Source organism: Solanum lycopersicum, chromosome 10, assembly GCF_036512215.1.
Source record: "Solanum lycopersicum chromosome 10, SLM_r2.1".
NCBI lineage: Eukaryota > Viridiplantae > Streptophyta > Magnoliopsida > Solanales > Solanaceae > Solanum > Solanum lycopersicum.
In genome coordinates, this window is record NC_090809.1 from 50,329,287 (window position 1) to 50,346,162 (window position 16,876).

Below are 16,876 nucleotides of genomic sequence, written 5' to 3' on the forward strand. Positions count from 1 at the left end.
GGTGTCACGAACCGACACGTAGAATTAGGGGATCGGGTGTCACGAACCGACACGTAGAATTAGGGGATCGGGTGTCACGAACCGACACGTAGAATTAGGGGATCGGGTGTCATGAACCGACACATAGAATTAGGGGATCGGGTGTCACGAACCGACACGTAGATTTAGGGGAGCGGAGTGTCACGTATCGACACAAGAGAAATAAAGATAATGAATCTTGAAAGATGTTAATATACTCAATCTAATGAACATGATTCCCAATTGAGTATGGTATCGAGGCTTGAGTCCTCATGTGTGAACTTGACGGTAATTATTAATGATATAGTATTTGTTGTTGCTACATGTTGAGTATCATAGTTGATTTTATGATATTACTTGGTATATATTGATTTCTATTTTGAGTTGGCCGATGATATCTACTCAGTACCCGTGTTTTGTACTGACCCCTACTTTTATGTCCTCTTCTTGTTTATTTGTGGAGTGCAGCAAACGTGTCATCGTCTTCAACTCAACAGTAATTCGAGCCAGTCTTACTACATCGGAAATTCAGGGTGAGCTAATGTTTCTAGCTTGGACTGGATCTTCTTCTTCAAGTCTTGATGCCTTGAACTTCCGGCATGGACTAGATTCTTATGTATTTTTAGCTTTTAGAATACTCTTAGTTAATCGTTTGATCGTAGATGTTCTTGTGATGATGACTTCCAGATTTTGGGGAATAATAGATGTTGAATTTTAGAAGTTAATGAATTGGTCTTTATTTAATGAGTTTAAGTCTTCCGCATTACTTTCTGTTGATATTATATTGAAATGTTAAGGTTAGATTGGTTGGTTCGCTCACATAGGAGGGTAAGTGTGGGTGCCAGTCGCAACCCGGTTTGGGTCGTGACATTTTGAGGGTTCAAGGTAATAAGTGACAAATCCCATTCTTCACCAATGATTCTTTATAAGTACGGAATAAAAAGCAGTCGATCTACAAAAAAGAAAGTACTTCCTCGATTCATTTATATTTATTCAGCTTTTTTAAAATTAATGTTATATTTTTTGTCACTTTTGATATATAAAAAATTAAAAAAAATTATGACTTTAGAGCAATTAGTTACTTAATTTCTCAAAACATTTTTTAAAAATAATACTTAGTTCTTTTTTTAAAAAAAAATAAAATTTGCCTTTTGACATATTTCTAATACAATGTACAGATTTAATAATGAGTATGTCAATCTAAAGAGAAAGTGTGTTATAATTAAGGAAAATGGTCAAACGCTCCCTCAATGTATATTCGGATTTTCAATTATACACTTAAATTTTACGGGTGTCCTATTAGCTCCCCCCCCCCCCCTCTAACTATTTTAAATTGAAATAATTACCTCCCTGCATGTTTAGCTGGTATAGTGAGTGTATTTCACCCTCTTTGGTGCATATACCAAAAGGTGTACAATATTATATGCAAAATGAGTTCGGTGTAATAAGACTTTAGTTTAGTTAAGGTGTGTCTCTGAGATATCTGTCATAGTCTAGGGGATACTTGTGTTTTCTCCCGAAATTAAAAGTAAATTTTTAATTTTATGGTGTTAAATTAAAGATAAATAAAATATATCAACATGTCTTTTAATTTATGATTATAAACATGTTATATAGAAAGTAAAAATTAAAGTATTACAAAAGAAAAGTCATTAAAAAAACTGACTAAAAATAATAAGAAGGAAATTTAGAAAATTATAGTTAACTTAAAATGCAAAAAGATAAGGCAAAATTAGTTCCATCTCTTTAGCTTCCAACTATTTCTCCTTAAAAGCAGCAAAAGATGAAAAAACAAGGTAGAAGTACCTTCCTAGATTATGACTGAAATTACAGAGACGCACCTTAACTAAACTAAGGTTCTATTACCTTCCTTAACTCATTTTTATTTTTATTTTATATACCTTTTTGGCTTACGTGACATCCAAATATATTTCACGCGTCTCAACTGGGTGGAATCACGAAGTGTGCCACATAAGTCAAAAGGTGTACAATATTATATATAAAATAAGTTCAAAGGGATAATATGACCTTAATTTAGTTAGATGTGTCTCTGAAATATTTGTCATAGTCTAAGGAAGGTACTTGTGCCTTCTCCCAACAAAAGATTATTCAAAGCTCTATCCTTTCAAATTATTTCGTATTTTTTAAAATAATAAAAGAAAATTAATATCATCTCTATTCTATCTTCCAATCATTTCCACTTATAACTAGAAAAATACGATTTAGAATTATATCTTTTCTTAATTAGCAAATAATATTTTGGCTATGATTATTCTTATTTCAAAGGTATTCTTATGACTTCATTTCATGTCAATTATTTTGCCTTTGAACTAAATCCATATTCACTTAACGAATTTATATATATTTGTTTACATTGTTATTCAATACTTATATTCATCTAATATATTGACATAAATTTGTATTGGATACATTTATTCGTGTTCATAGGAAATTGGTATATATTTATTTTTATTTGCATTAATTTTTTTTAAAATTTTTACATGGGTATATATTTGTGTTGGATACATTCGTCCATATTCGTTTATAAATTGATATACATTTATTTGCATTAAATCTTTCTAATTTTACATTTGTATTGGATATATTTGTTTGTATCCATAATAAATTGGTATTTATTTATGTGCATTAATATATTTCAAATTACATAGATATACATTTGTATTGGATACATTCGTCCATATTAATTTATAAATTGATATACGTTTGTTTGCATTCATATCTTTCTGATTTTACATAGGTATACAATTGCTTGCATAACTATTTGGGAATGCGATCAACGAAATTCATTAACAAATTTAAATAATTTTTCATTATTATGTGTTCAATTGTATTCATTAAAAAATTTCAATACATTTGTTGGAGACAAAATAAACATTCATTATCAAATTTAATCAACGAAATTCAATATTTTAAAATTTTGCATAAATTTATTAATCAAAATTGAAAAAACATCAATTTCAAAAATCACGAAACGTTGCAAAGTTTGGGAGAAGAAAACGTTGTCAAATTATAATACAAATATTAAAAATTGTAAAAAGAAAGAATCTTTCATCCAACTACAAGAAAGAACGTAGAAAATCTCAACTTTTTTTAAAATAACCCTGAAAATCAATATAAAAAAATGGCATGATTTGAGCTACGTATTGTGAAGAGTTACGGTTGTGATTGATCTTTTAGAGAAGAAGATAGAAATCTTAAACTTGAAAGAGGAAGAAAAAAAAAGAGAAGAAAGAGAGAATTGAAAAATACTATTTTTTTGTTGACAAATTATAAGAAGAGAGAAAAAATGTCCATTAGGCCGACCTGACCTATTACGTGATTTGATAGGTTGGACTACAATTTTTGGAGTCCATTTAAAAAAAGAACTTTATAGTCTGGCCTGAATAAACCTGTGTATTTGTGGGGCTTGAGAAATATGGTTAGAGTCAGCTCGAGGGCCAAATAAAAATTAATTAATAATTAAAAATAAAATAGAATATTAAAAATAACAAAAGTCTAACTAAAAATTACTTTAAAGTTTGAAATATTACAAATATGTACTACATAAAATAAAAACTCCCTAAAATTTTTGGAGAATCACTACATAGACATAACCTATGGAATATTGTTAAGTTTATTGACGGAAGGGGTAAAAATAACTTTTATTTAACGGAAGGGTGGAGTCAACTAATAGAACAAAGTTGAAGGGTAATTTTGACCCTTTAGAATGTTACTATTTAATGCTAAATAAATATTTTTTTAATTTTTTTACTAAAGGTTTAAAGTGGACTATTTATTGCCAATAAAATCTACAGATTGTCATGCTATGCCATTTATATTGTATTAGAAATATGTCAAGGGTAAAATTTAAAAAAAAAAAAGAAGAAGAAATTAAGCACTATTTTGATTTTGTAATTCTCAGAAGCTAAAATGTCAATTGTATTTTTCATGGAAGGAAATATTAATGACTAATATTGAATATTAATAGACATAAAATTCAAATCCTTAGATGGCATCTCATCTAGTCAATAAAATATCTAAAGCACAAACAAACAAATAAATGGGAATGGATTTAACGGCTAGTTAACCAAGTTCCCTGAGAATGGAAGCAGGGCAACAGCAACAGCAACACCATTCATGGAAACTGAATGTTCATGCCAAGGCCAAGAACTTCAATTTCAAATTCGTAGCTTCCAATTTCTTACCCAATTCCTTGTACTTCCCATTCTCTCTCAAATTCAAGTACTGCAGATTCTTCATCCATCTCAATTCTCAAACATTCATCTATCCGAATCCCAAGAAACCTAAATCTTTCAAATCAAAACTCCATCGATTCCTCCAGAGACTCCGCCGACGAAGTTCCAACAACAACAGAGTCACCAATTCCAAACCAAAGAACAAGGTAACACCGAAAAATTTAGTCTAATGATTTGCAGCAAATTAAATAGTAAGGATTTCGTTATTCGATTGAATTGATTTAATTCCATGGGTAAGCGAAGCGTCTTTATTTTCTCAATCTAGTTCTAACTAATTAGAATTTTGACTGTGATGCAGGCAACCATTTCTCAGAGTTCAGTGGTGTTAGGGAATCTGCTCCTTTTCATTCAATCAATATATCAAGGGAATAAAGATGGAATCTTCATACTTGGTTCTATTGTTATTATTTGCTTTACTTCCTTATTTAAACAAATCATGGCTAGAAAAGCTTGGATTTTGTTGGTTTTCTTAACTGGTGCCATAGTTTTTTTCTCGAATGCGATGCATCTCAGATTCAGAAGCCAGTTTGATCATCAGCACTATCTGTCCGGATTCTTTTGGAAGGCTCTAAAAAATGTTGCCTCCTCTGCCGGTTTTTATATACTATCTCAGGTGCTTACTGCTATATCTAGACTAATATGACTTTTATAGGGCCAAAAACTATTTTGAATGTGCTATATCTGATTGTTCTGTTGGAAATTTCAGTGTCAAATTGTCCTTTTTCTTAGTTTACCTTTGTTGGAAATTTCCAAGTCAAATTATTTATTTTGCTGGCAATCCTGCTTTGATTACCTTCTTGTTTTAGACGAGGACCTATTGGAGCCAACCTCTCTACTCTGCAAAGGTAGAGATTGTTGTTGTTTGTGTTCTTTATAAAGTCAAGTCGTATGGTTTTACATAAATGTTACTACTCCTATATGAGACTATATATTGTAAATCACTGAAGCATATGGTGCAAAACGTGCATAATGGAGACAAGGGGAACTGCTGCAATATGAAGATAGGTGGAATGTGTGACGGGGAACATGTGCTGCTGAACATGTTTGTCTACTAAGTGTTGCTAAAATGATTGCATAGTTAGTCATCATCAAAAAGGGGGGAAAATGTTACAACGTTGTAAAATTAATTTTGATGATTGACAAACTTCATGATGGGACCTGGTACCTCCGCTAAAGCATTTTCGCAAAGTCAAATAGCATAACTGTAAAGTGTACCACTGCAACTATAAGGGACCTGCTATTATCTATGGAGTTGTTCCTTTATTCCTTGTTGTTTGGTCTTGGTTCTTGTGCTAAACATTATAAACTTACTCTTCTTTACAAAGCTTGTATAGGTATTGCTCTTCTCTTATCTTTTAGATTTGAGTTGTTGGCTAGAGTTAGCCGTGGTGTATTGTTGGAATCTATATCAACCACAGTTAGTTGGTATAGTAAGAGAGCAATAGAGTAATCACACTAGAGTTGTTGCTAGATGAAAGGGATTAAGAATTCAATTCCTAGGTTGTGTAAGAGTTTGTAATCTAAAACCTTGCTCGTGTTTAGTGACATTATTGGTGAATACCTACGGCCGTGACTTTCTCCTTTCTTGAGCAAGGAGGTTGTCAAGGACTTGGTGTCTTGACTCGTGGTGGATACATACAAGCCAACAATGCATAATTGAGCATTGGATTGCAAAGAGTTCTTCTAGACTAAGTACACTCTCTGCTCTTTTCCACTGTCACCTCTGCCTTTTTACAAATCCTTCAGTTTAAAAACTAGCTATCTCCAACTAGTTATCAAAATTACATATTCTTTCCTAAACATGTTTCAAAAGTCTACTCTAAAGATGTGATCTTTGTCAAAGTGAAAAGGAGATCATTTGAAGCGCCAAAGAGAGCAGAAAGTTTGGTCACTACTCAGTATACACTGAATGTGAAGCAGTAATGCAAAAACAGTGAGTATATTCATTTAGCCACCCTGAAAAGAAAAAAACATGACGAACGGAGGAAGAATAACATGTTGTACTGGCTAAAATTTCTCAAGAAAATCAATTGACACGGTGCACTTTATATTGATTGAGTTCTACTACAGCTGATAGTGTGCCTGCCCTGGTGTTCAATAATTACAGATACTCATTGTCAAAACTAATGTCAAATACAAAGGTTTAGTAATACTGAAATATTTGGATGAAGTTGAAAATATGAAAATATGAAGGTAGAAAGCAAAAGGTAGGAAGGTTCCAAGTATATTTCAGGGATATGTGCAATGTTGTACTAGACATTGTAGAACCAGGGATATTCTCGATTTTTAGCGGGTACAACCATCAAACTAAATACCAAAGCAGGACTCGACAAAACGGAAAGTATCATTGTACGTCGTCCTTCCCTGAAATGAAACTTTCATGCTGGAGCAAGAACACGTGAAAGTTGATCTATTAATGATTAGTGTAGTAGACATTATAGAACCAACTAGATAACGATATACTTTTCTTTACTTGTTGATTAAGAAAACAAAAAATTGTGATACTTCAAGCCTTGGATCTAATTTTAGTTGCTGAATATGAATGAAATGGAGTGTTTCTATTATGTTATACTCCTTCTAGAATAGTCTAGTTTGACTTGAAACGGAGTTTAAAAAAAGAAAGAAACTTTTTAATCTTGTGGCTCTAAATTAAAGTTATGTCAAATGTATCAAAATGCCCTTTAATCTTGTGGTCTTAAACGAACGAGCGTTGATTTAATTCCTCTTCAATTTGTAGAAACTCTTGATGTGAGATCCAATTTGCTTCAAGGTTCAGTACCTATTCCTCCAAATTCCATATGTTACTTCTTCATATCTAATAATAATCTTAGTGAAGAAATTCCTCCATCTATTTGCAATTTGACAACACTGGTAATGCTTGATTTGAAAAGAAACAACTTGAAGGGATCAATTCCGCAATGTTTGGGTAATATTAGCAGCCTTGAAGTTTTGGATATGCATCACAACAATCTTTCTGGGACTCTCCCAACTATTTTTACGATTGTTCATTGAGAAACTTCAACTTGCATGGCAATAAATTAGAGGGGAAAATTCCTCGAAGTTTGGCAACTGCAAAGACTTCAAGTTTTTGATAGAGATAATCATCTCATTGACACATTCCCGACATGGTTGGGAACTCCTCCAAAGCTTCAAGTTTTAAGCTTGAGATCGAATAAGTTGCATGGACACATTAGAATGTTAAGAAGTGAAAACATGTTTCCTCAGCTACGGATCATCGATCTCTCTTACAATGTCGTTGCGGGAAACTTACCTACGAGTATGTTTAATTAATGTTTGAAAGCCACGAGGATAATTGATCAAACAATGAAGGCACCTATATATCTTGGAGAAAATTCATATTACCAAGATTCAATTACAGTTGCAACCAAGGGATTCGAGCTTGAACTTGTCCGAATTTTGACTGTTTACACCCTATTGATATTTCAAGTAACTACTTTGAAGGAGGTATTCCAAGCATCACGGGAGATCTTATTGCACTCCGAGTGCTGAATTTCTCTCATAATAGATTGCAAGGTCAAATACCATTGTCACTTGGATTATCTATACTCGAATCATTGGACCTTTCATTTAGACAATTTTCAAGAATGATCTCTTACCTTTCTTGTATTCTTAAATCTCTCCCACAATCATCTGCAAGGATGCATTCCTCAAGGATCTCAATTTGCTACATTTGAGAACAATTCATATGAAGGCAATGATGGTTTACGTGGATTTCATGTTTCAAAGGGTTGTGGTAGAGATAGGGTAGCAACGACAAATCATACTGTAACTGGACTAGACGATGAAGAAAGCAATCTTGGATTTCTGAGTGATTTTTGAAAGCCGCTCTTATGGGCTATGGAAGTGGACGATGCATTGGATTATCCATAATACATTTCATGATCTCAACTGGAAATCTGAAATGGCTTGCAAGAATCATTAAAAATTTGGAACAAAAGATCATTATGTGAAGGAGAAGGAGGGAGCGAAGTCTAAGGAATTATAGAAGAAGGAATAACCGTGTTTAGACAAGCTACTAACGGGGAAAGATTTCATTTCAGTGTTTCAGCTATGCAAGGTAAGCTAGCTCTACGCTAATCTTTTTAGTTTATTTTATTTACTAATATATTAGTCTCCATAGGTTTTTGTTATAAGTTATAACAATAGCTAATGGATGATCTATACGAAACATATTTTATAACTGTTTCACTCACTATCTTATTTTCCAGTTTTTCAGATGCCAAGAATAAGAAGACATTGGTGTAATGGATTTGGTTCTTCATATGTTCACCTTCAATCTTTACTTTATGTTTGTCATTTGTGTAGATCTTTTTTTTTTTTTTTTTTGCTTCATGACTTGAGTGATGTTAGTAATAATCTAGCTTTTTTATTTGAGTTTGTAAAGATATGATATTGGCCTAACTGAACACAAAATTTATCTGATGAGGATACAATTGTTCAAGTTCATTTAAGCATATCGAAAGTCCATATAGAATTTTGGTACTGTAAACTGTAAAGATATGACATAGTTGAAAACTGTGATTCTTCGCTCGATCAAAATTATTGCCATTACACTTTGGCTTTAACATTTGCCGAGCACATCTAAGTGAAAAATAGAAAATAAGTGTGACTCAATCCCATAAGAAAATAATTGTCTAACTCCTCTTTTATTCAGGACCAACCAACCTATGTGATAATTCAGTAATAAAAAAGTATAACTTATATAAATCTCATAGTGTAAAAAGTAAATTACATTCCATTCCTATTTTTTCTAATTACAATAATCCCTTAAAATTTGTAACTTTCAGATACACAAGTCATCATTCAAATACATTAATTCTAATACAAGAAAAAAAAATTCATTGCGCTAAAAAAGAAACAAAATCTTAATTCCATAAATTACGCTTTTATTTGCTTGATCGTCGTTATCTTTGAGCAGATTTAATAGCCTGTTGATTTCTTTTTCCGTTAATAAATTTTCTTCTGCAATTTTATTCATGCAACTCATCAAATGAAGCTCCTTTTCCTCACAGTCAACCTTTCATTTCTCTAGTCCATCTTTGATTTGTTCGATGAAATTAGTAAGAACATTTCTCTAGTCCATCTTTAATTTGTTAGATGAAATTAGTAAGAACATCAAATTTCTCTTTTGCTTCAGGAAAATTCTAATAGAATGAATAAATTTCAAATTTCAAATTGATTCCCCCGTTAAACGAAGAAACCTTTCATATTTGATTCAAAAAAAATTGTGGAAATTTTGGGTAAGTAAGGTGAGTTATGAAGGATAAAAAAGTGATGGAATTGTTGTTGGACAAACGATATCCTTTTGAATCTCGAAGATCCTTTCAATTTTGATTCAAAATTTAAGATTCAAGATTCTTTCTTCTCCTAGTTCAGCAAAGATCGTTTCAATTTTGATGCAGAATTATTGAAAAATTTTATATTCAAAATTTTTCTCCTAGTTTGTTGAAGATCCTTTCAATTTTTATTCAAATTGTCAAAAAACTTGAGAAATACATCATGAATATCTTTACTACTTAGCATTTACTATCTATGTATCTTGTTTAAATTCATAGGTATTGTATTTATACTAGATACATTTAATAAATAATTGTTGCCAATAAGATGTTAGATTTAAGATGATACATTATTGTGCGGTAGTTGCCATGTAATTGATACATTCAGTATATATTCGAATTTACGTATTATATCTAAAAAAAATAGTGCATGATACATTGCTATTTATGTATCGTGTTTATATTGATAACTATTGTATTTATGCTAGATACAGTAAATAAATAATTGTTGCCCATAAGATGTTAGATTTGAGGTCTATACATTACCGTGTAGTTGCTATGAATTGATACATTCAATATAAATTAGAATTTATGTATCATATCTAAAAAATTAGCGCATGATACATTAATATTATGCATCGTATGTAAGTTGATATGCATTGCATTGTTCGCTTTAAAAGATACGCATAACTTACATAATGTATCATTTTGTAGTTGATAATAATATATTTGATACAATAAAGTTGTGAAAGAGGGATGTGTGTAAATTGAAATAAAGTGTATCTATAAATGTACTATAATAAATACGAATTAAGTTATCAATTAGATAAATGAACAAACACAACTATTAAAGAAATTTGATTTTGAAAAATATCAGAAAAAAAGGAAAATATTAGAACATATGAAATTTTGGTAAAATTGAAACCAATATTATTATGAGACAACGAGAAGATTAAATTATAATACAAGAATCCTAATCAGTTTCAATGAATGAGTAGTTGTTAGAGTCCTTAACCTACTCAAATTATGAAAAATGTATAAATATTATATTAATTATTACCAGATAATAAACTAATACTATTAATTTTTTTTTCTAATCACATTTTAGTGTTGAAAATTTGAATTTCACTTATTTTCTTTTATCATAAATTTTGGAGTATTTTAAAAATATGTAAAAGGCTTATAATTATCCTTTTAAAACTTTTTTGTCTATAAATATTCTAAGCCTACAGAAAAGAGACTAATTTTCAATTTCAAACGTAAATTAGAAAAAAACTATCAAGATTTTTTGACTAAAAATTAGGAGAGATTTGTGAAGTAAAACAAGGAAAGGATAAATGTTTCAAATAGCATATTTTTTTGTTGTGGGATACATAACACAAAGTTTATGTATCACACATATGATTTGTACAGATACATATCCTTCTATGTAGAATATACATAACCACACCTAGATACGTGATAAATGATACATTTGGTAAACGTTTTGTATCAAGTATCAAAACTAATTAGGGTTATGTGTCAAAACTAAAATTTAACCATGATACACTAATTGTAATATATCGAAGTGTTGAAAAATTATTATACATTAATTAAGAAACAAAATTAGCTGAATATATTAAAATTCTAGTTAATGTAAGATAATTGTAGAGAAATTTATGATTTGAAAGGGAAGAAAAAAATCGTAGAATTAATTATATACCCGGTAATTTTTTTAAAATTTATAATTTTTATAAATTGAGTTATTACTACGATAACATTATTATGAATAATAAAAATAATTTATTACACATATAATTGTAAAACTAGTGTCTTGTTTTTGACGCAAATGGCTTAGCTGCATTCACCTTGCATTCCTAAAAAAATGGTATGACTAACAAGTTAATAGATGCAACTAATAAAAAATCAGCCTAAAATTAATTAAGGAAGTATTTTTAACATACCTATTTAGCCGTATAGGATTACATTAAAGAGGAAATACTCCTCTTTTAATTCAATTTTATTTTTGGTTAGACCAAAAAGGAACAAAATCTGAAATTGTTATTATTATTATTTTTTTTAATGTATGGTTTAGTTTAATTTTTTTTTGAAAATCAAATGTGAATTTTGTAACTATTAAGAATTTGGAGTGAATTTAGGGAGAGAAAATAGGAGTGGAAAAGGAAGTGGTAAATGTGATTTTGGCTAATTACTTTTATGTATCTAATAGTGTTTTTAGAATTAGGAGAAAGAAGGGATTTAAGTAATATTTAAAAAGGTATGGAAAAATAGAGAATAAGGAAATTAAACATGTGTGTACAAGTAATTTATCCAATAAAAAATGGAGTACTTTTTTAAAAGCCACGTAATATCTTTGAAATTAAGAAATCAGTTCTAGAATTTCATTTATTCAGTAAATATAACCATATAGCCTATAGGTATATCAGTGAAAAGGATAATTCAACGGTCCGAGGGGTTTAAAATGTTCTATTTCAATGTGTTCAAAGGTTCAATTGGAAAAGTCGTGAATAGAAGGTTCTATGTGACAAATATAGCCAAGTACAGGGGCCTCCCAGGCCATACTTCCTTGTTTTTCCCCCAAATTTCTTTTCACTTACTACCGCCCGTTCTCCCCCCACTCATTCTTCCCCAACCCAATTCCCATTTCTCTCTTTCAGAATTCCTAATTGTTTCAGTATTTGTTAGATAAAATTATATGGTGAGAAGCTATTGAGAAAATAGGGGAGGGGTAATTTATATGTGGTGACGAAGTAACAAAGATTCGGTGATTTCGGAGAGCGAACATAGATTGTTGTATGTCTTTATAAAATTAGGAAATGTATTGTGTAAAATTGTAAGAAGATGATAGAGCATATTAAGATATTTTAGTGTGGTTCATCAGTGTTAGAGAATATTCAGATATTTTAGTGTGGTTCGTTGGAAATAGGGGAGGAAATAGATTCATAGTGCTTCAGCCTACAAATGATGGACAAAGACGTTAGTAAAAATAAATGACAGGAAGTTGTGAACGATGAAAATTTGGAGAAGAACAACTGATTATAGTTATTTAAGGCAATGATTGAGGTAAGGATGTAAGATTTACAATGGTGTGTTCTGGTGTAAAAAATGGAGAGAGATAGTCAAGGATAGACATGGTGAGGGAGAAACATAGTGAAAAAGAAAAAGAAGAAGAAATTGAAAAAATTAAATAAATTAAAACTAAATGACGTGTCATTAAAAATCTTATGTGGATGATGAAGTTTATTTTAATTGTGTGTTTGAAATGCATTCGAAGCTTAAAGGGTTTAAAATATTGTGATTCAATGGGTTCGAGGGTTCATTTATCAAAATCGTGAGTAAAGGCTTATGTGACAAACGAAATCAAATACAGGCATCTCCCAAGTCATTCTAGTAATTTTAGAAAATGAGATTTATCTACTTTTTTGGCTACTTATTATGCTTGAATTATTAACTATTGGTCCAATAAGACATTCCTTTTTAATTAAAATAGCTACACATAAATAAATGTTTAACCAAGTGGAACCAATTGTCGATTCTTATACTAAATCAGCTTGTTTTTTCTTTTCTTATTTTCCTTTTTTTTTTTAAAGCATTGAGACTAGGGGTGTGCACAAACCGAACCAACCAATAAACCGAACCGATAAAATGTTATTGGGTTATTGTTATTGAGTTATTGGGTTTTTAATGGGTTTAGAAAAAATATTTTTTGGGTTATTGGGTCGGTTTCGGTTTATCCTATTGGGTTATTGGGTAAACCGATAACCCAATAAGACGATATTTATTTACTACTTACCCTTCCTCAATATTAAATATGCATAATTTAATACATAAACAGATTCAATATTAGCTTTTCAGGCTATGTGATTTTTTGGTTAGGAAATTGGTGAGAACTTTGTTGATTATCTGGTGGATCAAACAACTGTTCAAGATTGTCTCATTGAAATATTTTAGTTTTAATTCTAGTTCGTAATTGTAGGCGATAGCTTTTGCAAGTTTGTGAATATTAGTAATTTGATCAGCATTCAAAGTTTTTTATTATATTTTGGCGGTAAGTTGGTAACATGTAATTATAACATACGTACTATTATATATTATTTGATCGACATTTTTTTATTGGGTTAACCGAAACCAAACCGATAACATCAAGAACCGATAAACCGATAAACCAATAAAAAATTTCTTATTAGTTTGTTACTGGGTTAGCATATTTTAAAACCGAAAACCGATATATGCACACCCCTAATTGAGAAATTACATCAAATTGAATGAGTTTGGTGTCTCGTGAACTGTGGTACACTACATACTATATCTCCAAATTAGTATCAAGGTTCCAAAGATTTGAGCGTAAGAATCATCTATATTTTTTTTAATTATTTTTTTGCAGAATCTGACTATTTTTTTTTGTCTCCTACTTCATTGACCGTTAAACTGCATTCATTGGCCTTTTACGGAAGTCATACCTTTTGTAATAATTATCCTTTGTATGCTTCTATTTAAGTTATTACTATATAGCTAATGTCCAATTTAATTTCAGGCATTGTCTTATAGAGTCGGAATTTGGGAAAAATTATACTTCGACTATTCAAAATAATTCATATTTATCCTCGTTTGTAATATCATCATAGAGTGTATTACAAACTCCATAATTGTCATGTAAAAAAAATTCGGTAAATAAGAATAGCTAGCCTTTTTTGTAATATTAACTATTAATATCACCAGATGATAAGCATGACTAATATGATACGTAAAATAACGATCATTTTTCCTAATAAAAAAGTCTAATTTCTACATTAGGGAAAAAATATCAGATATATTTGAACAATATAAATTTATTATAATCAGCAGAAGAGGACTTGATCAATCTTTAGCTATAGCTATTAAAGTGAAGAATACGTACATCCACTTGAATTGGAATGGGCCCTCATCCAAATTTAGTCACTATTTCAATATAAGGCGGACTTTGAATATTGGATTGTTTTCTTCTTCTTCTTTTTTTGGTGAAAAATTGACGTAAAGGAAATGTGTTGTGTAAAAAAAATTATTCTGTTCGTTTAATAATAGTTATTCACTATATTATTTTAAAATGTCTAATAACACTAATTTACTTTATGAAATTAATGGACAATTATACACTTCGTTTCAAATTTACCCTTATCATTGATTAGAGTTATTTTTATTACATTTTTTAAGATATTATATTTATTTATTCAAATGATAATATAGTTAAATTGCCCTTTTATTCACATTTTTCTTTTAAAATGTGGAAAGTCAATAATTAAGAAATTATTTTCTCAAAACAAGTGGATCCCATCATTTAATATTTTTATGGATGAGAGTTGCGCATTGACTTGAGAATAACAAAAATTTAAGTCTTTGGTTGGACTCTTTCTGTCTTTTGAGTGTAAAATACTTCTTCAATTTTGCACGCACCATCAAAAGACGTGATAAGAATATACAAGTGTGATGCTTTGATTTTTAATTATAGGTCTCCGATTTGAATTTTGAAAATAAAAAAATATATTATATTATTTATATATCTCTATTTTTAGTCCCCATTTTTTGTAATCAACAGACAAGGTAGGGTCGTAGGTATAAACAACCATGTCATTGAGCTTGATTCCGTTGTAGTAGTCTACGCTCAATGCAATGGAGACGAGTTGAGTAGTGGAGATGTCCACTCTTAAAGATGGACTACTTATTTGTCAACTAAATTTAAGTGTCGATTTGTGTATTACGCCTATATTTTATATCTTTGTATGCCAAGTTATGAAGGGTTCTAATGATAATTTTTTATTCCCATGTCATACTCAAAAGTCGAGTCCGGAGCCTAAAGGGTGAAAAATATTAACAAAAATTTCAAAACGGTATATGCAATTCATTTTTAACCAAAATGATAAAATCGTTGAGAAAGTAGCGATTTTTTCCTACATATCACTCAAGCATGCCCAAACATCTACTAAATAAGTTTAGTAAAAAAATCTTAAAATATAAAAAATGAAGTCTAGTATTACCAATCACACAAACCTGTATTTAATACTCTCTCCGTCTCAATTTATATACTCTAATACTTTTTGAATTTTGAAATTCAAACAAATCTATCTTTGATTGTAATTTTCTCATATGTCTTTTAAATATTTTAAATTGTCATTTATTATAACTTATAATACTTTATACATAGTTTATAAATATATAAATTTTATTTTAAAAAAATAAAATTCCATTCACAAGTTCTAAATCATTTGACTCTGAAAGTGGCGGAGGAAGTAGCAACTTGGACCAGTCAAAGAAATCTGTGTATATATATATTTGCATACACTTTTCTTGATTTTCACTGCCAACTTTCAAACTCTTTGAAGCTAAAGATGGGCTCTCATTTATGCTCTTTCTCTATTTCTCCCTTTTTTCTTTTTCTTCATCCATAACTCATCCTTGCCCCAAAGATCAAAGCACCACTCTTCTCAAATTCAAGAAAGCACTTACTCCAAAGGATCCCTCATTCACTACGTGTAGTTCCTACTCTTATACGAGTTCATGGAATATGAGCAGAGATTGTTGTTTATGGAGATGAGATGACTGGTAATGTGATTGAGCTTGATCTCACATGCGACCAACTTGTAGGGAAGATTGATTCCAATAGTAGCTAGCTTGCCTATTCGAACTCTCTCATCTCCAAAGACTTGATTTTTCTATGAATAACTTGTCTAATTTTCATATCTCTCCTAAGCTTGATGCATCTTGATCTTTCCTTTTCCTATTTCTCAGTTCAAATTCCTTATGAAATTTCTTATCTTTCTGAATTACAATTTCTAATTATTCCCCAGTAAACTAAGACTTGAAACTCATGATTTTAAATTGATTCTTCGGAATTTGACCCAATTAAAAGTGCTTGGTCTTAGTTATATAAACATCTCTTCCACCATTCCACTAAATTTTTCTTCTCATTTAACAACTCTGAAGCTGGGAGAAACAGAGATAATACCCGAGAGTATTTGAAAATACTTCACTTAAATCAGAATAATCAACTCATGAGTGGCTATTTCCCAAAGACTAGATAGAACAGTAGTGCATCTCTTGCGGAGTTATTTTTTAAGTGGTGTGAATTTATCTGAATAATTTGCCTGAGTCTCTTGGCTATCTAACTTCGATGCAATCTTTATGTCTTGATTATTGCAACCTTAGAGGGACTATTCCTGAATCTCACTCACATAGAGTTTTTGTTTTTAGGAGGTAACTCCCTAAATGGAATAATACAATCATGGGCGTTCTCCTTTCCGTCATTAAGTGGTTTGGATTTGAGTCTGGTCA

At 30.5% G+C, this 16,876-nt stretch overlaps 1 protein-coding gene and 1 pseudogene across 1 annotated transcript; both read left to right on the top strand.

Moving 5' to 3' along the window:
- Positions 1-4,030: 4,030 nt before the first annotated feature.
- On the top strand, positions 4,031-5,834 carry LOC101243748 (uncharacterized). The gene is made up of 3 exons (XM_019215844.3): positions 4,031-4,420; positions 4,573-4,887; positions 5,222-5,834. The coding sequence occupies exons 1-3, from the start codon at positions 4,121-4,123 to the stop codon at positions 5,327-5,329; spliced, it is 723 nt and encodes a 240-aa protein (XP_019071389.1). The 5' UTR covers positions 4,031-4,120; the 3' UTR covers positions 5,330-5,834.
- A 1,140-nt stretch (positions 5,835-6,974) lies between these two features.
- LOC138339042 (receptor-like protein 9DC3) lies at positions 6,975-8,346 on the top strand (annotated as a pseudogene).
- The last annotated feature ends 8,530 nt before the right edge of the window (positions 8,347-16,876 follow it).

Coding starts and splice junctions, on each gene's coding strand:
- LOC101243748 (XM_019215844.3), top strand. CDS start 4,121: ATGGAAGCAGGGCAACAGCAACAGCAACACCATTCATGGAAACTGAAT. Junction 4,421..4,572: donor ATTCCAAACCAAAGAACAAG/GTAACACCGAAA, acceptor ACTGTGATGCAG/GCAACCATTTCTCAGAGTTC. Junction 4,888..5,221: donor GTTTTTATATACTATCTCAG/GTGCTTACTGCT, acceptor AAATCACTGAAG/CATATGGTGCAAAACGTGCA.